We start from the raw sequence: 27,583 nt of genomic DNA, 5'->3' as shown, positions 1-27,583 counted from the left end.
GCTGAGTGTCGCCGCCCCCAGCCAGCCCACCGCCGCAACCGCCCCTGCCCGTCCCACCCCGCCCCACCCTTGCGCGCACGCATTAGAATTAATTGGATGGAACTCGCTGTCATCAGTTTCACATCAAAAATAAAAGATTGACTGAGATATGATCACACTTGCTGTGATTTAAACATAGAGGTCAACAATTGACGTCATAGGGTGTGTTGAACTCGGCTTGGCCCAAGGATTCCAATGATACCTCATTTTGCCATTCGGGTCAACAGGTCAAAAGTTACGTCCGTAAACACAAGTCCAACTTTGGCCTGTTGGTGGCGCTAGAGCGCTTGAGGTGCCGGCATGAAACTTGGTGAAATGAATTATTGGACTGTCCCCAATTAGTGTGCAAAATTGTATAACTTTTTACCAGACGGTTCTATGGGCTGCCATTGACTTCCATTGCAAAATAATGCGCATCAGCAACTACTGGCCAAAATGCATTTTTGTCAATTACGGTGCCCCCTAGAGGTCAAATGTCACCAAATTTCTTGAGCGTCCTCCCGATGGGGTCTGAGGTACATGTACTAAATTTGGTTTTGATACATGAAAGCGCTGCTGAGATATGAAATCACTTCCTGTTTGGCGGCTTCGCCGCAAATTTCGATTGGCTGGTACAGGTCAATGCTTCTGTCAATTGTTCCAGAAAGCAATGCACTCATCAGGCATGGTCTGAAGATGGTCTCTACCAATTTTGGTGAAGAACAGATGAAATTTGTGACCTGCGAAAACTTGTACGTGTTTTTGATTAAATCCAATATGGCGGCCGAATCAATTACGATGACATCACAAGTTGGCTTGGGTCGGCCTAAGGACCTCCAACAGTATTAACAGACACCACTAGTGCATTTTAATTCTAAACACAACTGCAGCTACAGGCCAAAAGGCATGTTTCTTAATTACAGCGCCCCCTAGAGGTCAAAGGTCACCAGATTTCTTGAGCGTCCCCCTGATTGGGTCCTGAGTAGATGTACTAAGTTTGGTTATGACAGATGAATGGGTTGCTGAGATATGAGCTCACTTCCTGTTTGGCGGCTTCGCCGCAAACTTCGATTGGCTGTTACGCGCGAACGGTTTTAGTTCCGAAGACAAAAAACAATGCATTAATGAGGCATGGTCGGAAGATCATGTGTGTCAAGTTTGGTGACGATCGGACAAAATTTGTGACCTGTGAAAAATTAGTTTCACTTTCACTAAAATCCAATATGGCGGAAAATCCATCATGGCGGAAAATGACGTCATAGAGTGCGTTGAACTCGGCTTGGTCCAAGGATTCCAACGGTACCTCATTTTTCAAAATCGGATCAACAGGTCAAAAGTTACGTGCGTGAACGCACGTCCAACTTTGGCCTGTTGGTGGCGCTAGAGCGCTGGAGGTGCCGGCATGAAACTTGGTGCAATTAATTTTTGGCCTGTCCCCAATCAATGTGCCAAATTTCACAACTTTTTACCAGACGGTTCTATGGGCTGCCATAGACTCCCATGGCGGAAGAAAGATGTTAAATAATAATAATAAGAAATCATAGAAACACAATGGGTGCTTCGCAGCTTCGCTGCTTGGCCCCCAAATATAGCTGCAAGCAGCAATGAGGGGGCCAAGCAGGCAGTTCAGCAGTCCAGAAGTCCAGATTTGCCATGCAACTCAATGCCGTGGCATCAGGCATATAGCATTAAGCAGTCACAACAAGTTCCATGTCAAACAACCCAATATTGGCTGAGTTACAAGGTGAAGTTTCACATCAAAACATAACTGATTTTGTGTGGCTGAACCAGGGCTGAGTGTCGCCGCCCCCTCCCCCAGCCAGCCCACCGCCGCAACCGCCCCTGCCCATCCCACCCTGTCCCACCCTTGCACGCACGCATTAGAATTAACTGGATGGAACTCGCTGTCATCAGTTTCACATCAAAAATAAAAGATTGACTGAGATATGATCACACTTGCTGTGATTTAAACATAGAGGTCAACAATTGACGTCATAGGGTGTGTTGAACTCGGCTTGGCCCAAGGATTCCAATGATACCTCATTTTGCCATTCGGGTCAACAGGTCAAAAGTTACGTCCGTGAACACAAGTCCAACTTTGGCCTGTTGGTGGCGCTAGAGCGCTTGAGGTGCCGGCATGAAACTTGGTGAAATGAATTATTGGACTGTCCCCAATTAGTGTGCAAAATGTTATAACTTTTTACCAGACGGTTCTATGGGCTGCCATTGACTTCCATTGCAAAATAATGCGCATCAGCAACTACTGGCCAAAATGCATTTCTGTCAATTACGGTGCCCCCTAGAGGTCAAATGTCACCAAATTTCTTGAGCGTCCTCCCGATGTGGTCTGAGGTACATGTACTAAGTTTGGTTTTGATACATGAAAGCGTTGCTAAGATATGAAATCACTTCCTGTTTGGCGGCTTCGCCACCAATTTCGATTGGCTGTTACGGGCGAATGCTTTTGTCAATCGTTCCAGAAAATTAAACACTGATAAGGCATGGTCTGAAGATGGTCTGAGCCAATTTTGGTGAAAGTCAGATGAAATTTGTGACCAGTGAAAATGTTTTATTGTTTTTGATTAAATTCAATATGGCGGCCGAATCAATTATGTTGACATCATAAATTGGCCTGGGTCAGCCTAAGGACATCCAAAAGTACTACCAGACACCACTAGTATGTTTTAATTCTAAACACATCAACAGCTACAGGCCAAAATGCATTTTCGCTAATTACAGCGCCCCCTAGAGGTCAAAGGTCACCAGATTTTTTGAGTGCTCTACAGATGGGGATATAAGTCCATGTACTAAGTTTGGTTATGACAGATGAAAGGGTTGCTGAGATATGAGCTCACTTCCTGTTTGGCGGCTTCGCCGCATATTTCGATTGGTTGTTACGGGCGAACGGTTTTAGTTCCGAAGACAAAAATCGATAACTTTTGTGCGGATTGGTCTGAAGATCATATGTATTAAGTTTCGTTAAAATCGGACAAACTATGTGAGGCGTGAAACTTTAGTTTCACTTTCGATAAAATCCAATATGGCGGAAAATCCATCATGGCGGAAAATGACGTCATAGGGTGCGTTGAACTCGGCTTGGTCCAAGGATTCCAACGATACCTCATTTTTGACAATCGGGCAAACGGGTCAAAAGTTACTTGCGTGAACGCACGTCCAACTTTGGCCTGTTGGTGGCGCTAGAGCCCTCGAGGAGCCGACATGAAACTTGGTGAAATTAATCATGGGCCTGTCTCCAATCGGTGTGCCAAATTTCACAACTTTTTACCATACGGTTCTATGGGCTGCCATAGACTCCCATGGCGGAAGCGTAATAATAATAATAGGGAAGAAAACATAGAATCACTATGGGTTGCCCTGCAGCTTCGCTGCTTGGCCCCCAATAATAAGAAAACTAACAAACACAATGGGTGCCTTCGCAGCTTCGCTGCTTGGCCCCCAAATATAGCTGCAAGCAGCAATGAGGGGGCCAAGCAGGCAGTTCAGCAGTCCAGAAGTCCAGATTTGCCATGCAACTCAATGCCGTGGCATCAGGCATATAGCATTAAGCAGTCACAACAAGTTCCATGTCAAACAACCCAAGATTGGCTGAGTTACAAGGTCAAGTTTCACATCAAAACATAACTGATTTTGTGTGGCTGAACCAGGGCTGAGTGTCGCCGCCCCCTCACCCAGCCAGCCCACCGCCGCAACCGCCCCTGCCCGTCCCACCCCGCCCCACCCTTGCACGCACGCATTAGAATTAACTGGATGGAACTCGCTGTCATCAGTTTCACATCAAAAATAAAAGATTGACTGAGATATGATCACACTTGCTGTGATTTAAACATAGAGGTCAACAATTGACGTCATAGGGTGTGTTGAACTCGGCTTGGCCCAAGGATTCCAATGATACCTCATTTTGCCATTCGGGTCAACAGGTCAAAAGTTACGTCCGTAAACACAAGTCCAACTTTGGCCTGTTGGTGGCGCTAGAGCGCTTGAGGTGCCGGCATGAAACTTGGTGAAATGAATTATTGGACTGTCCCCAATTAGTGTGCAAAATTGTATAACTTTTTACCAGACGGTTCTATAGGCTGCCATTGACTTCCATTGCAAAATAATGCGCATCAGCAACTACTGGCCAAAATGCATTTTTGTCAATTACGGAGCCCCCTAGAGGTCAAATGTCACCAAATTTCTTGAGCGTCCTCCCGATGGGGTCTGAGGTACATGAACTAAGTTTGGTTTTGATACATGAAAGCGTTGCTGAGATATGAAATCACTTCCTGTTTGGCGGCTTCGCCGCAAATTTCGATTGGCTGGTACAGGTCAATGCTTCTGTCAATTGTTCCAGAAAGCAATGCACTCATCAGGCATGGTCTGAAGATGGTCTCTACCAATTTTGGTGAAGAACAGATGAAATTTGTGACCTGCGAAAACTTGTACGTGTTTTTGATTAAATCCAATATGGCGGCCGAATCAATTACGATGACATCACAAGTTGGCTTGGGTCGGCCTAAGGACCTCCAACAATATTAACAGACACCACTAGTGCATTTTAATTCTAAACACAACTGCAGCTACAGGCCAAAAGGCATGTTTCTTAATTACAGCGCCCCCTAGAGGTCAAAGGTCACCAAATTTCTTGAGCGTCCCTCTGATTGGGTCCTGAGTCCATGTACTTAGTTTGGTTATGATAGATGAAAGGGTTGCTGAGATATGAGCTCACTTCCTGTTTGGCGGCTTCGCCGCATATTTCGATTGGTTGTTACGGGCGAACGGTTTTAGTTCCGAAGACAAAAAACAATGCATTAATGAGGCATGGTCTGAAGATCATGTGTGTCAAGTTTGGTGACGATCGGACAAAATTTGTGACCTGTGAAAAATTAGTTTCACTTTCACTTAAATCCAAAATGGCGGAAAATCCATCATGGCGGAAAATGACGTCATAGGGTGCGTTGAACTCGGCTTGGTCCAAGGATTCCAACGGTACCTCATTTTACAAAATCGGACCAACAGGTCAAAAGTTACGTGCGTGAACGCACGTCCAACTTTGGCCTGTTGGTGGCGCTAGAGCGCTGTAGGTGCCGGCATGAAACTTGGTGCAATTAATTTTTGGCCTGTCCCCAATCAATGTGCCAAATTTCACAACTTTTTACCAGACTGTTCTATGGGCTGCCATAGACTCCCATGGCGGAAGAAAGATGTTAAATAATAATAATAAATATAGCTGCAAGCAGCAATGAGGGGGCCAAGCAGTGAGATCAGCAGGCCAGATTAACCATGTAAGTCAATGCCGTTGCATCAGACATATAGCCTTAAGCAGTCACAGCAAGTTCCATGCCATACAACCCAAGATTGGCTGAGTTACAAGGTCAAGTTTCACATCAAAACATAACTGATTTTGTGGGGCTGAACCAGGGCTGAGTGTCGCCGCCCCCTCCCCCAGCCAGCCCACCGCCGCAACCGCCCCTGCCCATCGCACCCAGTCCCACCCTTGCACGCACACATTAGAATGAACTAGATGGAACTTGCTGTCATCAGTTTCACATCAAAAATAAAAGATTGACTGAGATATGATCACACTTGCTGTGATTTAAACACAGAGGTCAAAAATTGACGTCATGGGGTGTGTTGAACTCGGCTTGGCCCAAGGATTCCAATGATACCTCATTTTTCCATTCGGGTCAACGGGTCAAAAGTTACGTCCGTGAACACAATTCCAACTTTGGCATGTTGGTGGCGCTAGAGCGCTTGAGGTGCCGGCATGAAACTTGGTGAAATGAATTATTGGACTGTCCCCAATCAGTGTGCAAAATTGTATAACTTTTTACCAGACGGTTCTATGGGCTGCCATTGACTTCCATTGCAAATTAATGCGCATCAGCAACTACTGGCCAAAATGCATTTTTGTCAATTACGGAGCCCCCTAGAGGTCAAATGTCACCAAATTTCGTGAGCGTCCTCCCGATGTGGTCTGAGGTACATATACTAAGTTTGGTTTTGATACATGAAAGCGTTGCTGAGATATGAGCTCACTTCCTGTTTGGCGGCTTCGCCGCAAGTTTCGATTGGCTGTTACAGCCGAATGCTACTGTCAATCGTTCCAAAAAGCGATGCACTGATAAGGCATGGTCTGAAGATGTTCTCTGCCAATTTTGGTGAGGATCCGCTGAAATTTTTGACCTGCGAAAATTCGTACGTGTTTTTGATTAAATCCAATATGGCGGCCGAATCAATTACGATGACATCACAAGTTGGCTTGGGTCGGCCTAAGGACCTTCAACAGTAGTACCAGACACCACTAATGGGTTTCAATTCTAAGCACAACTGCTGCTACAGGCCAAAAGGCATGTTTCTTAATTACAGCGCCCCCTAGAGGTCAAAAATCACCAAATTTCTTGTGCGTCCCCCTGATTGGGTCCTGAGTCCATGGACTAAGTTTGGTTATGATAGATCAATGGGTTGCTGAGATATGAGCTCACTTCCTGTTTGGCGGCTTCGCCGCAAATTTCGATTGGCTGTTACGCGCGAACGGTTTTAGTTCCGAAGACAAAAAGCAATGCATTAATGAGGCATGGTCTGTAGATGATATCTGTCAAGTTTGGTGTCGATCGGACAAAATGTGTGACCTCTGATACGTTTTAAGTGATTTTGATGAAATCCAAAATGGCGGAAAATCCATCATGGCGGAAAATGACGTCATAGGGTGCGTTGAACTCGGCTTGGTCCAAGGATTCCAACGGTACCTCATTTTTCAAAATCGGACCAACAGGTTAAAAGTTACGTGCGTGAACGCACGTCCAACTTTGGCCTGTTGGTGGCGCTAGAGCGCTTAAGTTGCCGACATGAAACTGGGTGACATTAATCATGGGACTGTCCCCAATCGGTGTGCCAAATTTCACAACTTTTTACCAGACGGTTCTATGGGCTGCCATAGACTCCCATGGCGGAATAATAATAATAATAAGAAAACTAACAAACACAATGGGTGCCTTCGCAGCTTCGCTGCTTGGCCCCCAAATATAGCTGCAAGCAGCAATGAGGGGGCCAAGCAGAGAGTTCAGCAGTCCAAATTTGTCATGCAACTCAATGCGGTTACATAAGCAGTCACAGCAAGTTCCATGCCAAACAACCCAAGATTGGCTGAGTTACAAGGTAATTTCCTGTTTGGCGGCTTCGCCACCAATTTCGATTGGCTGTTACGGGCGAATGCTTTTGTCAATCGTTGTAGAAAATGAAACACTGATAAGGCATGGTCTGAAGATGGTCTGAGCCAATTTTGGTGAAAATCAGATGAAATTTGTGACCAGTGAAAACGTTTTAATGTTTTTGATTAAATCCAATATGGCGGCTGAAACAATTATGTTGACATCACAAGTTGGCATGGGTAAGCCTAAGAACATCCAAAAGTATTACCAGACACCACTAGTATGTTTTAATTCCAAACACATCAACAGCTACAGGCAAAAATGCCTTTTTGCTAATTACAGCGCCCCCTAGAGGTCAAAGGTCACCAGATTTTTTGAGTGCCCTACTGATGGGGTTATAAGTCCATGTACTAAGTTTGGTTATGACAGATGAAAGGGTTGCTGAGATATGAGCTCACTTCCTGTTTGGCGGCTTTGCCGCAAACTTCGATTGGCTGTTACGCGCGAACGGTTTTAGTTCCGAAGACAAAAAACAATGCATTAATTAGGCATGGTCTGAAGATAATGTGTGTCAAGTTTGGTGACGATCGGACAAAATTTGTGACCTGTGAAAAATTAGTTTCACTTTCACTAAAATCCAATATGGCGGAAAATCCATCATGGCGGAAAATGACGTCATAGGGTGCGTTGAACTCGGCTTGGTCCAAGGATTCCAACGATACCACAATTTTGACAATCGGGTCAACGGGTCAAAAGTTACGTGCATGAACGCATGTCCAACTTTGGCCTGTTGGTGGCGCTAGAGGGTTCGACGGGGAGGCATGAAACTTGGTGAAATAAATTATTGGAGTGTCACCAATCAGTGTGCTAAATTTCACAACTTTTGACAAGACGGTTCTATGGGCTGCCATAGACTCCCATGGCGGAGGAAAGATGTTAAATAATAAATATAGCTGCAAGCAGCAATGAGGGGGCCAAGCAGGCAGTTCAGCAGTCCAGAAGTCCAGATTTGCCATGCAACTCAATGCCGTGGCATCAGGCATATAGCATTAAGCAGTCACAACAAGTTCCATGTCAAACAACCCAAGATTGGCTGAGTTACAAGGTCAAGTTTCACATCAAAACATAACTGATTTTGTGTGGCTGAACCAGGGCTGAGTGTCGCCGCCCCCTCACCCAGCCAGCCCACCGCCGCAACCGCCCCTGCCCGTCCCACCCCGCCCCACCCTTGCACGCACGCATTAGAATTAACTGGATGGAACTCGCTGTCATCAGTTTCACATCAAAAATAAAAGATTGACTGAGATATGATCACACTTGCTGTGATTTAAACATAGAGGTCAACAATTGACGTCATAGGGTGTGTTGAACTCGGCTTGGCCCAAGGATTCCAATGATACCTCATTTTGCCATTCGGGTCAACAGGTCAAAAGTTACGTCCGTAAACACAAGTCCAACTTTGGCCTGTTGGTGGCGCTAGAGCGCTTGAGGTGCCGGCATGAAACTTGGTGAAATGAATTATTGGACTGTCCCCAATTAGTGTGCAAAATTGTATAACTTTTTACCAGACGGTTCTATGGGCTGCCATTGACTTCCATTGCAAAATAATGCGCATCGGCAACTACTGGCCAAAATGCATTTTTGTCAATTACGGTGCCCCCTAGAGGTCAAATGTCACCAAATTTCTTGAGCGTCCTCCCGATGGGGTCCGAGGTACATGTACTAAATTTGGTTTTGATACATGAAAGCGTTGCTGAGATATGAAATCACTTCCTGTTTGGCGGCGTCGCCGCAAATTTCGATTGGCTGGTACAGGTCAATGCTTCTGTCAATTGTTCCAGAAAGCAATGCACTCATCAGGCATGGTCTGAAGATGGTCTCTGCCAATTTTGGTGAAGAACAGATGAAATTTGTGACCTGCGAAAACTTGTACGTGTTTTTGATTAAATCCAATATGGCGGCCGAATCAATTACGATGACATCACAAGTTGGCTTGGGTCGGCCTAAGGACCTCCAACAGTATTAACAGACACCACTAGTGCATTTTAATTCTAAACACAACTGCAGCTACAGGCCAAAAGGCATGTTTCTTAATTACAGCGCCCCCTAGAGGTCAAAGGTCACCAGATTTCTTGAGCGTCCCCCTGATTGGGTCCTGAGTACATGTACTAAGTTTGGTTATGACAGATGAATGGGTTGCTGAGATATGAGCTCACTTCCTGTTTGGCGGCTTCGCCGCAAACTTCGATTGGCTGTTACGCGCGAACGGTTTTAGTTCCGAAGACAGAAAACAATGCATTAATGAGGCATGGTCTGAAGATCATGTGTGTCAAGTTTGGTGACGATCGGACAAAATTTGTGACCTGTGAAAAATTAGTTTCACTTTCACTAAAATCCAATATGGCGGAAAATCCATCATGGCGGAAAATGACGTCATAGAGTGCGTTGAACTCGGCTTGGTCCAAGGATTCCAACGGTACCTCATTTTTCAAAATCGGATCAACAGGTCAAAAGTTACGTGCGTGAACGCACGTCCAACTTTGGCCTGTTGGTGGCGCTAGAGCGCTGGAGGTGCCGGCATGAAACTTGGTGCAATTAATTATTGGCCTGTCCCCAATCAATGTGCCAAATTTCACAACTTTTTACCAGACGGTTCTATGGGCTGCCATAGACTCCCATGGCGGAAGAAAGATGTTAAATAATAATAATAAGAAATCATAGAAACACAATGGGTGCTTCGCAGCTTCGCTGCTTGGCCCCCAAATATAGCTGCAAGCAGCAATGAGGGGGCCAAGCAGTTAGTTCAGCAGTCCAAATTTGCCATGTAACTCAATGCAGTTGCATCAGGTATATAGCATTAAGCAGTCACAGCAATTTCCATAACAAACAACCCAAGATTGGCTGAGTTACAAGGTAATTTCCTGTTTGGTGGCTTTGCCACCAATTTCGATTGGCTGTTACGGGCGAATGCTTTTTCTTGCGAATTTCTTTTAATTCTGTGTCCACAGGCTACGGCAATCCCGGGGGGTACGACGTGATCCTGTCCCACGGCAGCAGAGTGGAGCCGTCGGATGACCTGCCATTCCTGCGGAGGGAGCCTCGGTCCGCTGGCAAGATGACCGTCGAGGAGGTTTTGGGTCTTGGTCCGAGGCAGCGAGTAAGTGTGGCGCTTCTGGAAAGCCTTTGAGCTGAGTGAAAATGAGAAGGCGTTTGGCGAGAGGCTCGGTCTGTAGTAGGCTAATGCGACTTTTGTTTGTGCCTGTGTTGTTTTCAACAGGTGGGCGTGATCGAGGCCAAGATGCTCCAGGCCACGGCCAGCAGGATCGTTCCAGTCAACGGCCTGCCCTGCGAACTGAAATCGTTCGAGATCTGCGACTCCACCGGGCAGACAGCGCTGACCGTGTGGGAACACCACATCTTGTCCGTGCATGAGGGCAGATCGTACCGCTTCGCCACTTTGTCCACCAGGAAGGAGGAGGACCGGACCGTCCTGACGACCACTCCATCCACGGTAATCACGGCCATCGCGGAGGTGGGGCAGCCCGCGTCGCTGAGGTCGGTGTCCGCCAGGGCCAGTCAGACCGTGAGCGGACCTGTGACGGGGGTGCAAATCGTCGCCAAGCTGAGATGGCATAGGTGTCACGCAAGCAAGGAAAACGTGGCCCCCAGGTCGCCCACTCACCGCTGCGACCGCTGCGGTCTCCTCCAGCGTGCAAACTCCTACACCATTTCCTATTCTGGAGTGCTGGTCGTGATCGGGGGACACGGGGAGGAGCGCACCATGACCCTGACAAATTCCTCAGTGTTCAATTACGTCAGGGACAACTACCTCACCTGCAGCGCTCACGACGGACGAGCTTTGGAGGACCAGGTGATGTCACTGTCCAAGTTGGACGTGACCGTGAACGAAGGGGGTCTGGTTGTGCGGTTCGGGAAACAAGCAGAAGAAGTCCGCGGCGCCGCGAAAGAAACCGAGCCAAGCGATCAGGGGAATGCCCCGGACGCGAGAACGGACTCAAATGTGCCGGAGCAATTGTTGGCCCAGGACGCGGACCCAAATGCGCTGGAGCAATTGATGGCCCAGTCCAAGGACTTTGACTGATGGGTGTTTTTTTTTGTCATGCCAATGTGTTTTAGGGGGAAAATCCATGCGGTTGTTTGAAAATGTTTGACTTATGTTGCGAGCGCTTTTGGCATTTCATGTTTTTTGGGACTTAAACTGGTGTTCTTGCCTGTTCATTGCATTAATAAAGTTTTGTGTTTGTTAAGCAATTGTTTTGCGTTTTGACTCAAAGGTGAAAATGGTCACTCAAAGGTGAAAATGGTCACAGTTAGACTAACACATTTTGATGAAGCTTAGCTTTTGGTCGTTGAGTTGTGAAAATTTTAATAGCCTATTGAATGCACAGAATTAATTGCATTTTCTCATATTGCCTAGCGGTAAACCTTGAATTGAATGAAAGAACAATGAAAAAAGGACGCAAATGTGTATAGGTAATGCAAAGTCTCAGTCTAAATTGAGTTTATTTGGCTTGTATTATCATATGTAGACCTCATTTAGTATTAGGTCATCTGTAGTGCCAACATCACATGAATCCCACTGAACTCCTACATAGAAAAACAATGCACAGGCTTGTTGCCATGTCAATCGAGGGCCACAAGCAGGATTCATTTAGCGTAGCCTTAGTAGTCAATATGAACTAATTGATTTTAAAACAATAAAAGCTTCATATTTAGTCTACATGACTACTGTATAGGCCATTATATAATTAATGCTTTTGGGGTTTTGCCTTTTAGTTTATTGACTAAAGGTAGCTGGGCTACGAAGCTGTAGCCTATTTAGAGCGAAGGATGGTTCATTTATAAAGTAGGCCTACAAGACCTCAGGCAGATATCGGTGTGACTTGATGTGGAAGATTTTTTAATTGATTTTACATTTGACTATTCCATGATTTATCTAGCCTACAAGAAAACTGAAAAGCCGTAATAACTCAAAATTGTAGATGCATTTTAGATGCAACACTGCGTGATATATTAAGCTAAGCAGACTTAGGTTAAGCAAAGCTATACTTTGTGTTTCTATAGTTTATGCAATAGTGTTTTTGAGTTTGACTCTCCAGATTAAATAATCTGGTATTTTTATTGTCCAGTTGGTGGCAGCAAAGCTCTTCCGTAGGCTGTTAGCTGTGGGCAAAGTGCGAACATGACAGTGCAGGGATTTGCAATGGTTGGTTATACTTACATAAGTAGCCACTCTAGTTAAACAACATGAATTGATTTTTTATAAAATGAATAGCCTAAAGAGAAACACATTTAGTATATTTGCCATAAACCATGGAGAATAGAAGTCTCATGCAAAATCTGGTGCTTTTATTTAGCTGGTAGCCTAACTGAAATGTTCATTTTTAGTAATTTTATTTAATCCACTGTGTGGATGGTACATTTGGTTATCTTTTGAATATTTTGATATCAGGAGATGGCAAATTAAGTTGAAAAAGGTTTAGGGACTTTTATTATGACGAGTAATAATAGTTCGCCTGTAATCACGAGCCATCTTCCTTTTCGGTGATTGCTGGCTGAAGGTAAGACGTGTCTGTAATGTCTCGTGAAAATTAATTGATATGTCGGTATATTTGGTTTTGAGGTAACGTTATTTATAACAGAATAAACTCACGAAAATATTAAAATATGTTTATATGCCTCTAGATAGCCACCTTTGTTACATTTGTTAACGTGTTCGTGTCACACTATGAACGATAAACTCAGGCAGGAACGGTAGCGGTTGTGTAAATGTGAATTCGTAACGTTAATAAATCAAAAATGTTAATCCGATTGAGAACTGGCCGTTATCTCATGAACAACGTTGTATCAAATACAGTCAAAGGTTATTAGCAGCTAACGTTATTACTGGGACGATGCTTCAGCCATGCTGTAGGCTAGCGTTGTTGGATAGCAATTAACGTCAACCTTGTATTGTTTGAACTCACATCTGCTTCTTCAATAACCGTGTTAGAAAACGTGTTAGCTGCTACATTATTAGTCGGTTGAGTTGGTTTTTGAGTCATCTCAGTTAGGAATGCAAGTTCACGTTGTCTGCTATTAAAATCAGAGGCAGACTAGCAGTGTTTGCAGCTAAAGGGAGAACATAACGTTAGCGAAGATGAGTTGATATTGGCTCAGCAAGACCATTTGTGAAGGCAGGCAAGCATGTGTAATTCTTAAGAAACAGTTATTTAATTAATCGTAAATCTTTAATTAATCTTGATATAGCCTAGGTTAAATTGGTGTGGTTTGGCAGCAAGCATTCAAACGCGAGGGGGGAATGTTTCTGGCGGTAAATATATTGCTATGAGGGTAAGTTATGGCGAAAAGACTCTTGAACTGGCGTATTGCGAAAGGTCACACAAGGCGACAAACAGTTTCGTTGCACGCTACCTGGTCTAAATTATTATTATATGCATTTGTCAAACGCCCTATTGCACAATAGTATTTTTTAGGGGTAAATTAAATGTATAACGTTTTTATCTCTGACAACCAATGCCATGACTATTATGAGGTGTCTTGTTTGGGTTTAGATCATGGCTTTAGATATGGGACTAGATGTATATTTTGGTGTTAACAGTCTTGAATGCAATGCCATACAGTCCTGTATGATTAGTAGTTTGGGTGTATTCAATGAAAATATGCATGTTTTATAATGAAACATATCTATGAGTTATGAGGCTGTCAGTAAATTTTGAAGGCATAGTATACAGATTTCCTCCTGGCTCAATACAGAATGTGGCAGGTCCTGCATGCCTTTTAGGTAGCTAATTTCCTAGTTTTACATCAATTTAACAATTCTGCTAGTTTTCATGTTAACTGAATGTTTCAAGCATGTTTATGTATACATTGGAAGAGTTTATTGGTGGATTTTAAGAATGGTTACAAGCCAAACCACACGTTTAAAGTACATATCTGTCATTGTAAATGCTAAGTTTGTAACTTTCATAACCTATATATATATATTAAATGCTTTCCAGATTTTGGATTGCTTTTTGACCTATAGTAAAGGTAAGTGCTAAAAGTTTCAGGGCTTTTATGTTGCATACTATCACATAAACAGTACAACTTCTAGGGGAATTTAGAAACCTTTTACGCTGGATTGACAGATACATTAGTTTTATTCCTGTGTCATATGCCTTCTACTTTAGCTCAAGAATGTGCATGCCTAACTCTGGTGTAGCTGTAAATGTGTGCAACAGGTTCGATTTCATGCTACTTGTGTGTAGGCTTAATGGTATGTAACAATCCTCCAGATGTCAATTCGTTTTGCAGATTAATAATAGCTATAAAGCAACATATCACCCCTTTTGATGAATGCAGTGTGGGCTACCCTTGCACATGAAATCAGAGAAGCAAAATTGTAGGTTGTGGAGAGATGCTGTAGCACAAATTGATACATTTGGCACTGTTCTGTTTAAGGATGTAAGTGAAATGGTGTTACTAAGCCACCACTATTCAGTGTTCATGTTCAGGAACAGCACTATCTTATCAAAACAGTGAGGTGGAACAGGTTGACACCTGAGTTTTTTTTTATTTTGTTTGTTTGTTTTTAGGTTAGCATTTTGATAAATGTTAGATATGAAATATTGTACATTGAGATAGCAAAATCTAGAGTACTTCTACTGAAACTACTTGCGCGGTAGCAGAACTTGCAGGGCAGCCTAATTTGACACAGCACTGTCTTTGGCATTGCCACCAATGTGTCAACGACAGTTCAAGGCTGTGTGAGGTGACTGTAATTTGCACTTGTGACATAGTTGACAAGTGATTCGACACCTTGTTTTTCAATTATTTAAAATGTTTGAACATCTGGTCAGTGTTTTGCACTATGTAAGTAGTAATTATTGTGTGTAGGATTTTATTGTGAAACATGTTAAACATCTGATGCTAAGCTTGATTCTTTATCTGAGAAAAGATTAGTATTTTTTGCTTTCAGTATGCTTTGCTCATGTTTTTAATTGTTGTATAGTTGAACTTTTGAATGTACTTGGTTTAAATTAAGTAGAAGAAGGCTGTCTTAAGTTGAGAATTTAGAGTCCTTATGATGTAAATATGTACATTGTTATTGCCTGTTCAACCAGGCTTGTGCAAAATTCAGAATTGAATTGAGAATGACTCCTAAATTCCAATTCAATTCTTGAATTTGAATTGAGGTCAAAAACAGGATGTAGAATTACAATTCAAATTTGAATTAAAGGAAGTAGAATTGAAATTCAAATAAATTCATATGCATAATTTAAGGGTAGTGTTTAACAATGAAGTTTCACAATATATGTCAGATATGATCGCAACAAACACACAACTTATAATTGAAAACAGTAACCAATTACATTTCCAAACTAACCTTCCCAAAACTGAATGTATGTGAGATTCAATACATTTGTCCTGTTGTGTGTTGCCATGAATTTGAATTCCACTTCCTGTCATTCAAATTCAACATCCTGTGGGGTGGGGCCAATTCTAATTCATTAATTGAATTGAATTCTAAAATTTGGAATTGTGCACAAGCCTGCTTTCAACAGAACTGATGAAAATATTTCAGTGTAACGTATGCGATTTCTGATGTGTTTTCTGTGTGTTTTTCAGATGGCGCCTCCTAACAAGCGGTCCAAGGCGGCCAAGAAGAGACAGGCTGACTTGAGGTCTACTGAGGTCAGGCTGTTGAGCTGAACTATCTGTCCTGATGTATTATGATTGTGTCTAATAGGAAACATGTAATGTTGAGCACATTTTATGTTTCTCCCAATTCCTATTTACAGTAGTTTGTATGTTTACTTGAAATGCCGCTTACATTTTGAATGTATTTTAATGAAGGATGTGCTGCATGTCTAATTTAAAGGAGAAATCCAGCGAGTTCTTACATAGATCTACGTTTCTCAAGGTGACCAAGTATTGACGGTACAAAAAATGAAAACGTTTGTTTTTACCGGTAGCTGCTGGTTGTAGCAACTCGAGCTAGGAAAAACTGATTGTTTTGATTTTGTTTCATAACAACAGTACTCGGTGACCCATGAGAAACGGAGATCTATATGAAAACTCGCCATATTTCCTTTTAAGAAGTTGCTGAATATTTATGATCTAAATATATATGCATTACTGTTCTGAAAGTATGTGTATATTAGTTGCTTTAATGATGAAATTATTAAAGAAGTATGATATGTTAGACTTGGTAACCTTATGATGGGTTTTCTGTGTTACAGGTGCCGAGCAAGAGGTCCCCGGTGGCGCAGGTTGACTTGGTCTCCTGTGACGAGGTTGGGCGTCCTCGTAAAAAAGCCCACACACAGTCTTCGGACGCTATACAGTCTTCGGACTGCCAGTTACAATGCCAGTTACAATGCCAGTTACAATGCCAGTTACAGTCTTCGGACGCAATACAAGCAAACTCTACCAACTCTCAAACAAACTCTACCAACTCTCTGAATATGTGCCATGACTCTGTTGTAAACTCATTGTCAAGTAATGTGAAAGAAAATAATGCTACTGATTGTTCTTTGAATGAATCTGTTGACTTCCCAGAGAGATCTGTGCTGATGGGGTCCTTTCATCAAGGCGATTCACGGTTTGGAAATGTGCGCAACAAGCAGTGTGGTGCCATCAGTTTGACTGCTGTTTTGAAGTCCAAGATGAAGAACGTGTGGAGTTGGGAAACTCGAGATCTTGATGATGTTTTGATTAAGGGAACTGTTCTTTACAGGTCAATGAGTGCACAGGGTAAAATAAGAGACCAAGGAAGGGGTTACATTGCTGTGTCTGAATTGCCTAGACAATATGAAGTGTGGAATTGTGATTTCTCAATAAACTTTGCTGATTCTTACACTGGATTTATTCAGGTTGAGGACTATGACGATGCTTTGCGTGATGTTGCCATGCCTTTTGATGTAGCACTGCAGCGGGCGCTGTTTAGCAATGATGCTTGTTTGTTAACCATTTGTGCTAACACATGTGCTGTAGTGAATGCAGGAGCAAGGTTTGCGTTTGTTGATTCACACGCTAACAGATACATCAACCAGAAAGGTGAGAGGACAAGTTGTGTTGCATACTTAAGCTCTATACACTCCCTGGTCACATTTGTTTACGACTTCGCAAGATCTTTTGGCGTGAGCACACCAAGGTTTGAGGTAACTGGAGTCACAGTAATAACTGATACCAATGCCCAGATGGACGATTCATCCAGCTGTTCAACGAGCTCTGCAAGTTGCCGTCCACTATACAGCGATGTGGTGAAGCCTAAAGTGTGTGAACGAGTTGTAAGTGGGTCGTCTACAGTTGCAGCTAATTTCACAAGTGGCACAGAATGTTCACAGACCATACCAGACACAAATGGTTCTAATGTAAACAGTAGACCACTCTACAGTGACGTTTTGAGACGAGTTCCCAGTAAGGGTGTTAAGCGAAACAAAATTGCAACAGACGATGTCATTCTTATTGATGCAGGAACGGACGAACAGTCTTTTCAACCTTTAAAGTGTAATTTGCAGGCAACTGATGTCATTATAAGTGATGTAAGAGTTCCCAAACATGCTTTTAAACCTTTAACTCGTCAGGACCAGGATGCACTGTGCACATGTTTAGAGCTTCAACATGGAAATGTTGATGTAGGCCTAATGGCAACAACTGATATTGATGACATGGGATGTCCCTGTAAGATAAAAAGTATAAAACCTGATGGGAATTGCTTTTACCGTAGCCTAGCCTTTAGTATTTGCCACAATGAAGACAAGCATTTGAAAATAAGACGGGCTGTCGTGCAACACCTTCAGAGAAACGGAACCAAATTTGAAACATATCTGAGGGAAGAATACACATCTGTGCAGGATTATGTCACTAAATCAAGGATCTATTACTGTGGTTCATGGGCAAAAGAAATTGATATTTTTGCTGCTGCTGACTTGTTGCAAACAACTATCTTCACTTTCAATGATGGAAGATGGAATATGCACAGGCCTACAGACTCACAGACATGTAGAGATAATTGCGTCTATTTAAATCACACTGGCAATCATTATGAGGTTGTAACATGTGTTCAACACAAAGATGCAAGACGTTGCGCAGGAACATGCCAGCCTGTAAATATTGATGACAAGTTGAGGTTAACACGAAAAAGAAAGTTGAACGATGAATCAGAAAATGTGAAAGCAAAAAAAGATCGCCGGCGATATCACAATGACAGCGATTACAGAGAGAAAAAGCGTGCATATGTTCGGAATAAGTATTTGTCTGATCCTGAATATCTGAAATTGAAGTGTGACAGCTCTAAAATGAAATATAAGAACAATTCCACCTTTCAAGAAATGGTACGTAGGTATTCAAGAGCCAAATATAAGACAAACAAGACATTCCAGAATCTCGTCCGTGGTTACTCTAAAGCCAAATATAAAACCAACAGGCCATTCCAGAATCTCGTCCGTGGTTACTCTAAAGCCAAATATCAGACAAACATGCCTTTCCAGAAAATTGTCCGTGATTACTCTAAAGCCAAATATAAGACAAACAATACATTTCAGACCCTTGTCCGTGGTTATTGTCGTACCAAATACAATAACAGCATTAGCTTTCAAAAACAAAAAAAAGAGGCAAGCAAGAAGGCATACAGAGAAAACAACATCCGTGCAAATAAAATAAAACGTAGTTGTGACAGTTATGCAAAGTGGCAAAAGAAACAGGAAGACATTAACTTTGCTGTTGGTCATTTTCGTCAGGAGGTCAGCCGTGGTCCTGAATATGTATGCTCAGTCTGTCACCGTTTACTCTTCAGGAAGCAAGTGGTTGAGTGTAAAAGACATTGCTATGAAAGCAAACGAGTAGAAGTGGCTGCATTGGCTAATAGATGCATAACATTGCAATATTTACATGTGTGTGGTGTTGGATGTGAGCAGAGGTGCCATTTGTCTGATAGTCCATCAAGCAAATTATGGATTTGCCATACATGTCATCGAAAAATACTTGGAGGAAAACTTCCCGAAGAGAGTGTCACCAACAACATGCATTTGGATGATATTCCAGCAGAACTTAAATGTCTGAATTCTTTGGAACAACATCTCATTGCACGTCACATTCCCTTCATGAAGTTGTTGTGTTTGCCTCGAGGCCGCCAGAGAGCTTGCCATGGTCCTTGCGTCTCTGTTCCTGTTAATAACACAACTGTGACAAATATACTCCCAAGAAATGAATGTGATGACAAGATGGTAAGAGTGAAACTGAAACGCAAATTGACATATAAAGGTCATTATGAGTACATGTATGTCCACACTGATCGTGTCAGAAATGCACTGAGGTATTTGATGGCAAACAATAAGTGGTATGGTGATGTGACTATGAATGACGAATGGGCAAACTCTCTGAATGGCACTGACCAGCATGAGGAAAGTACCAAACAGGAAACACCTGATAACAGTGATGATGAAAATGTTCCTGAAGAGCAAGCAGAGGAAGACGTAACTTATGTCAAAGACCAGAATGGGCTTTTGTCAGATACATCATTACAACCTGTCGATCTGGGTTCAGAGATCATTGATCAGAATTTTCAGGATATACTTAATGTGGCACCAGGTGAAGGTAACAGTCCAGTGAGGTTGCTGTCTGATAAAACCAACGAGGCAAAATGTTTCCCTGTTTTGTATCCATCTGGTGGACCTACATTCCATGATGAAAGAGAGTCCAAAATAACTCTGTCACGTTACCTGAATACACGCATTCTGAATGCAGATGGCCGTTTTGCACAGAACACAGACTTCATTTTTTACGCACAATACATATCAGAGGTGCATCAAGTTGTATCTAGTGTATCAGTGGCATTACGCAAAGGTGGCGGCAACTCCTTTCTGAAAGATGCATCGCCAGACATGTTGTTGGACTCAGATTCATTGGGTAAAATATTGCGCAATGACGAAGGATACAAGTTCTTACGAGGAATTCGTGGCACACCTCCATACTGGATGTCAGTTCAGAAAGATTTATTTGCCATGATAAGACAACTCTCCATACCCACATTCTTTGCATCTTTTAGCTCTGCAGATTTGAGATGGCCTGAAATGCTGAACTCTATTCTAAGAATAGAAGGTAAACAAACGTCTGTTGACGATCTTGATTGGTCTGACAAATGTGGACTCATACGTCGAAACCCTGTGACAGTGGCAAGAATGTTTGATCACCGATGGCATTGCTTTCTCCGTGATGTAATCATGTCACCAGCAGAACCCATAGGGAAAATAAAGGACTACTTTTATCGTGTTGAATTTCAACAGCGTGGTTCTCCTCATGTCCACTGTCTCTTTTGGGTTGAAAATGCTCCCAAGATTGATAAAGAGAGTGATGATGAAGTGGCACAGTTCATAGATACATACATCACCTGTGAGATTCCACCAGAAACTGATGCAGAGCTTAACGAGGTTGTGAGCAGCGTACAAAGGCACAGCACAAGACACTCTAAGACTTGCCGCAAGAAAAACACAGTGTGCAGGTTCAACTTCCCACGGCCACCATCAAGCTGTACTTTCATCACAAGAGGCGGTAACTGTGAGGACTTGAATGGCAATGATGACAATACAAGTGCGGGTGCAATAATAAAGAATGTTAAAACTGCGTTGACCATGCCTGACATGAATTTTGATACAGCCGATGCATTTTTTGAGTCTCTGGGGATAGATCAAGGTTTGTTTGAAAGGGCATACAACATATGTTCCAAAAAGAAAAGCATTGTCCTGAAACGAAATCCTGGAGACATTTGGGTGAACCAGTACAACAAGGACTTACTCCGTGCTTGGCAAGGCAACATGGATATCCAGTATGTCACAGATGCCTTTTCAGTTGTGGTCTACATACTGTCGTACATCACAAAAGCAGAACAGGAAATGGGTTTGCTCTTACAACGTGCCCAAGACGAGTCAATGAATGGCAACCTTGATGCAAAAGCAGCATTCAAACAGCTTGGAAGTGTATACCTACACAACAGAGAAGTTTCAGCCCAAGAAGCAGTGTATCGATTAACACACATGCACTTGAAAGAATGCTCTCGTGACGTACAGTTCATTCCAGTAGGTGATAATCCTGTTAGGATGAGTTTTCCATTGCATGTCCTCCAAACTAAAGCTCAGTGTAATGATGAAAGCAGCATTTGGATGACCAATGTGATTGAGAGGTATAAGAGCAGACCCCAGAATGAACAATTTGAGGATTTATGCCTGGCCAGTTTTTGTTCTGAATACAGGGTTCTATCAAAGTCACAGGTTCCGACTGAAAAAGATTCACATGACATTATACAGCTCAACAACAATTGTGGTTTTGTGAAACGAAGGACCCGAACTGAACCTGCTGTCGTGAGGTATCCCAGATTTTCTCCCACAAAAAACCCTGAAAAGTACTTCCATTCGTTGCTGCAACTGTTTCTGCCTTACTATGAAGATTGTCACCTCAAACCGCCCCAGTTTGATACATATGAACATTTCTATAAAAATGGTGCAGTGAAATGTGGTGTTGATATTCAAAGAGTGCAGTCGATTGTGGATACCAACAAAGCTTTATTTGAAAAAGAAAGTGATGAGATTGACAGAGCTAAACAGCTGCTGGAAGACAAAATTGATTTGGAAGATGCCTGGGCTCAAATATGTCCTGAAACAGAAAGGGAGCGTCTTCGTTGTTTGGATCTGATGAAAGAAAAAGTTGTAGATGATGAAGGTGATGATGATGACAAACTCATTCCTGACCTGACAGCAAACCCACAGACTACATGCAGTTTGGAAACAAATCATGTGTCAATGCCCAGACAGGATGCATTGCATTTATTGCGATCATTAAATGAAGAACAGTCTGCCATATTCTATGCTGTTCGTAAGTGGTGTTTGCAGAAACTGTTTGGACAAAATCCTGAACCGTTGCGATTATTCATTACTGGTGGAGCAGGAACGGGGAAAAGCCATTTAATCAAAGCGATACATTACGAATCTACAAGGCTGTTGTCACAGATTGCTGAAAATCCTGAGGACCTCACTGTGCTTCTAACAGCACCTACAGGAGTGGCTGCATATAACATTGGCGCTGCAACAATTCACAATACATTCTCCATTGGTGCAAATGTCAAACTGCCATATCAACCACTAGGTGATGAGAAAGTCAATTCTTTGCGAACCAAAATGGGCAGCTTGCAAATTCTGATCATTGATGAAGTGTCCATGGTCGACCACCGTCTTTTGGCTTACATTCATGGTAGACTGCGTCAAATCAAGCAGACTGGTGATTATTCCTTGTTTGCAAAAGTTTCCCTGATTTGTGTGGGTGATTTTTTTCAACTCAAACCTGTGAAAGGCACGCCTCTTTTTGCTGAAAACAAAGGAGCCAACCTGTGGGACAACAACTTTGAGGTTGCAGAACTGACTAAAGTTGTTAGACAAGAAAATGCAGCATTTGCAGAAATGCTTAATCGTCTCAGAGTCCGTAAAAAGAACGAACCTCTCACCGACTGTGATGTTCTCACATTGAGGCAGCGTGAAACTGGTGAGGAATCTACAGACATTCATGTGTATGCTACAAATGCAGAGGTTGATGAATATAACGTGAAGAGACTGCAAGAGACCTGCCCAGACGCAATCAGCATACGTGCTCAAGATTTTGTCCGAAATCCCAAAACTGGAAGAATGGAACGGAAAGTTGGCTTTCACACAAAAGTTTTCAACTCTTGCTTGCCTAAATGTGTTTCGTTGGGTGTTGGAGCAAGGGTCATGTTGAAGAAAAACATAGACGTGTCTGATGGCCTTGTCAACGGAGCATGTGGCACAGTCGTGGAAATCATTCAAAGTCAACAAGACGATGACATGCCTGCAGCTATCCATGTGGAGTTTGAAGACCCTAATGTAGGAAAGATCCAGAGGTCAAAAGCAAAAAGGGTTTCTGAACGTTCAACGATAGTAGAAGTGCAAGAGGAACAAGTGGCTAATAATGGTGGTGTACGAAGGCAACTGCCGATTAGCCTGGCCTGGTCAGTAACTGTACATAAATGTCAAGGGCTTACTGTTGAAAGGGCTGTTGTATCACTCAAGAAGATCTTTGCTCCAGGGCAAGCATATGTTGCATTGAGTCGTGTGAGAACTCTCGGTGGGCTGATAATTGAGGACTTCAAAGAATCTGCCATATTTTGTGATAACAAAGTAGATTCGGCTATGAAAAGCTTGCCTGAGTTTAACTTTGGAATGTCTGTTTCATCCAACATGAACCCTGTGTGCACAGTAGCACTTCACAATGTGCAGAGTTTGAATGCTCACATTCAGGATGTTCAATCCCACAAAGCTCTAATGAACGCTGACTGTATTTGCTTAACAGAGACGTGGCTCAATGTAGACACTGAAGAAGAGCCACAACTTCCAGGATACGTCTTCAAACACAATCCGAGGGGGAACTGTTATGATGACTCCGAGCCAGCCTTTGCAGCGCTGAAACAACAACAAAGAGGTGGAGTTGGTGTGTATTGTTCAGAAAACATTGATGTGCAGGTGTCAATTCCAGAAAGATGCAATTTGGAATGTCTGTATTTTGAAATATCTCATGCAAATTTGATTGCTGCTGTGTTGTACAGGCCCAGCTCTTATAAGATTGACATGTTTCGAGAACAGTTATTACAGGTCATCTTTGAACTTGAGAAGCATCCAGGGAGGAAACTCATCATGGGAGACTTCAATGAGGACATCTTTGTATCGTCTACAATTCTCAAGTTACTGGAACGGCATGGGTACACTCAACATGTGCAAGCAGCTACAACTGAAAAAGGTACATTAATAGATCATGTCTACATTAAAGGCACAGAAGATGTTGTTGTTGAAGTTGTGCAGACATACTACAGTTTTCATGAAGCGATACTGATTTCACTTTTGTAATGTTTTCTGTGATTAATAATATTTGTCTTTGAATAGGTAGGCATTTATGTTCTGGGTATGTTACACATGACGTCATTATGAGTTCACTTCATATTCCGTCCGCTAAGTGGGGTTTGGGTGGGTGGGTGGTGGCAAGGAGAGAGCATAACACTGGACGGTCCTTGCAAGGGATGGGAGGGGTATGGGGGCCATTTTCCAAAAGAAGTTGCAAATAACGGTAAAGATATACAGATGAATATGTAAATATCAGGAAGCTATACAGTTGATTTATTATCTAGGCAACTATTTTTTTTTTTTTATGTCAGCAGATCATTCCTTAATTGTCTAAAGCATTTTAGACTATGTCTTGTTAATGTTTGTCAAATTATTTCATTTTGGTTACATTACACCACCATTACACCAAGTTATGCGTAATGCTTTAAATGCTAAAAAAAGTCCAAATTAAAGTTTTAATTAATGGACAGACATATCACTCTATTGAATGATTTTATCTTTACTGTTATTGTAAAACCTTAACATTATCAGTGAATTACAGTTAAGACGATAACAGTCAATAACAGCAAACACAGCAGTTCAATTTTAGTGTACAAAAAAAAGGATAACAGTAAAATAAAATTAACCATATTATTTGACACAGATATCATAGTCAGTTGAAGACTGGTATTATTATTGCAACACTGAATTAAAGGACAACAATACCTTAAATCTTCAATGAAGTGAAAAAATAATTTTGTATGAATGAATTGTCGAGATTATGTAAGAATGGTGAAAACTAACAAAGAAAACAAATCTTAAGTGCAACTTCTTTTGGAAAATGGCCCCCATACAGGGAACTTTTTTGTTCAACATTTTTATGAATTACGGAATTATACCAAGTGGACAGTCATGCCATTGCTGTTTATCATGCATATCGAAGGTGTCCAAATCACCACCAATTTGCAGCTAAGCTACAGTTTTCAACAGTTGTGTGGCACAAAAAGTGAACCTGGTTCACCCTTATTGGTGTCATACTGACAAATGCTTTGGTACAGTAAAATCATGATACCATGAAAATCACTTGAAATAGTGCTGATTACAGACAAACTCTTGTCATTTACTGTGGGATCAGTTATGTTCCCTTTAAGCTGACACAGGTCAGAGGCCCAGCCTCATCTCGCTGCAACACCACTATTTCTTGGAAAAGGGCAGAATCTCCAAGGACATTCTGTTTGGTGGAGTTGCCACCAGCACAAGGGCAGTTGAAGGACATGAAAGCCATGGACAGCAATGCAGTCTGCTGAGACAAGCATGTGAGTAAACACGCTTGCTGCAGACAGGTGATGTGTAAAGGGGGAAATTCAGAGGACACAGTCAGAAGAATACCATTTGGATTAAAAAAAAAAAAAACAGCCGCAACAGCCATTATTCCTGTGTCGGACTATACAGCCATTTTTAGCAGTGATTTCTATGTCTATGTCTATGACTGACAAGTGGCGTCTTAGCACTGTGTATCTTTCATACCAATTGAACTGAATAATAATAATAATAATAATAATAATAATATGTTTATTTTACTGTATATAGCGCCTTTCTCAAACCCAAGGTTGCTTTACATAGTAGAAGGAAAACACCTTACCATTTTTGTCTGAGTGATGAAAATACATGTTAGCAGTCATTTACATATTCAGCACTGTCCACTTGGTATGCAGTTCTGTTAACAGGGTCTAATACACATGGTGAATCAAAGTAAATTGCATTGTTAAAGTAGTTAAAATATGTATCAGTTGATTATTTTATTTACAAATCTGTTACAATATATTGACAGACTTTAGATCAATATTTTGTTTATGTAAAAATGCTATGTTTTGACACAAAGAATTCAGAGAAGAAAGTTTTCTAAGTTTTAGATTGGGTGAGGACAATTCAGTTGGCTACTTAATCAACCCAGGACAATTTCAGCCATTAGTCTTGTACAACTACTTGAAATAAGACATATTTAATGGTTTAACGCATCACACCTGTGTGATGCGTTGTTCGTTTTCCATTTGGGCCTGATTTTGTATTAGGCTGTTCTTTTGTGTTCTGTTCTTTTGTGTGGGACTGATTTGTTTTAGCTGTAACTGTACTATAAGTATTTTGTTATCACACCACAGACTAATTTAGATATTGTGTAACATGTTAGGCCTACTTTACTTGTTGATACATTGAATGAACTATTTGTATTTTGTTTTGTTTTGTTATGTTATTATCAATTATTGTGAAGTATGTTTTGGCATGGATAATTACAAAGAAGGAAAAAGTAGGAAGAGTTATTGATATTATATCAGAAAAGTTACTTATGCTCTATGAATTTCATTTCATATTGGCATATGGAATCTGTTCACTAACATATTGCTAAATTTCACTGCTGGATCTGTACAATTAACCACCACAAAACAATGGACTGAATATGGAGTGCAAGAAGTCCTACTTTGTAAGACAAAACTGAACCAACCACTACAGAGGTTTGGAGTCGGAAATTATGAGTATCCATTATATGATATATATAACTGTACATTTTTTCCAAGACAGGCATCCTAATTCTGATTCATGCACTTTTGACAGGATGTAAACTTTAAGAAAAAGACATGTTGGTTTATTTTACCTGTGTAACAACAGCATGTAGACTTTTATTGTAAATGTACATCTGCTGTCAAATAACCATACAGAAAATGTTGGCCAAGGCCCAGCAACGTAGCCTTTCGAGTGACCTGCATCAGACACAGGGCATGCTGAGGATCACGGACATCCACCAACAACGCAGCCTTCGGAGTGTCATGCACCAGTCCTGCTGCTGATCATGGACATCCGCCAGCAACGCAGCCTTCCGAGTGACCTGCACCAGTCCTGCTGTGGATCACGGACATCTGCCAGTAACGCGGATCACGGCCATCTGCCAGTAACGCAGCCTTCCGAGTGACCTGCACCAGTCCTGCTGAGGATCACAGACATCTGCCAGTAACGCAGCCTTCCGAGTGACCTGCACCAGTCCAGCTGCGTATCACGGACATCCACCAGCAACGCAGCCTTTTGCGTCACCTGCACCAGTCAAAGAGCCTGCTGAGGATCACAACCATCCACCAGCCTCAGAGCCTTCCGAGTGTCCTACATCATTTCTACTGAGTATCACGGACATCAGCCAGCCCCACATCCTTCCGAGTGACCTGCACCAGTCCTGCTGCGGATCACAGACATCCGCCAGCAACGCAGACTTCCCAATAAACTGCATCAGTCACAGAGCCTGCTGCGGATGACAAACAACTGCCAGCAACACAGCCTTTTGAGTGACCTGCACCAGACACAGGGCCTGCTGCGGACCACGGACATCCGCCAGCAACGTAGCCTTCCCAAATAACTGCACCAGTCACAGAGCCTGCTGCGGATGGTGGACATCTGCCAGCCATGCAGCCTTCCGAGTGAACTGCACCAGACACAGGGCCTGCTGAGGACCATGGACATTGTCCAGGAAGGCAGCCTTGCAAGGGA

At 42.4% G+C, this 27,583-nt stretch overlaps 1 protein-coding gene and 2 long non-coding RNA genes across 3 annotated transcripts; 2 read left to right on the top strand and 1 right to left on the bottom strand.

Annotated features, from left to right (window-relative positions):
- The first annotated feature begins 12,716 nt into the window (after nucleotides 1-12,716).
- LOC121696050 lies at nucleotides 12,717-17,031 on the top strand. Its single transcript, XR_006026225.1, has 4 exons — nucleotides 12,717-12,751; nucleotides 14,192-14,222; nucleotides 15,801-15,866; nucleotides 16,415-17,031. It is a non-coding gene; the product is annotated as an uncharacterized LOC121696050 (long non-coding RNA).
- Nucleotides 17,032-18,475: 1,444 nt separating this feature from the next.
- On the top strand, nucleotides 18,476-23,546 carry LOC121696191. Its single transcript, XM_042077537.1, has 3 exons — nucleotides 18,476-18,511; nucleotides 18,917-23,494; nucleotides 23,529-23,546. Exons 1-3 carry the CDS (start codon nucleotides 18,476-18,478, stop codon nucleotides 23,544-23,546), a joined length of 4,632 nt encoding a protein of 1,543 aa, XP_041933471.1.
- Nucleotides 23,547-26,696: 3,150 nt separating this feature from the next.
- On the bottom strand, nucleotides 26,697-27,194 carry LOC121696053. The gene is made up of 2 exons (XR_006026228.1): nucleotides 27,078-27,194; nucleotides 26,697-26,808 (listed from the first exon to the last, which is right to left on the bottom strand). It is a non-coding gene; the product is annotated as an uncharacterized LOC121696053 (long non-coding RNA).
- Nucleotides 27,195-27,583: the final 389 nt, after the last annotated feature.

This window comes from Alosa sapidissima, chromosome 21, assembly GCF_018492685.1.
Source record: "Alosa sapidissima isolate fAloSap1 chromosome 21, fAloSap1.pri, whole genome shotgun sequence".
Classification (NCBI taxonomy): Eukaryota; Metazoa; Chordata; class Actinopteri; order Clupeiformes; family Clupeidae; genus Alosa; species Alosa sapidissima.
The sequence above is the reverse complement of the archived record's forward strand: the minus strand, read 5'-3'. Positions and strand labels throughout refer to the sequence as shown.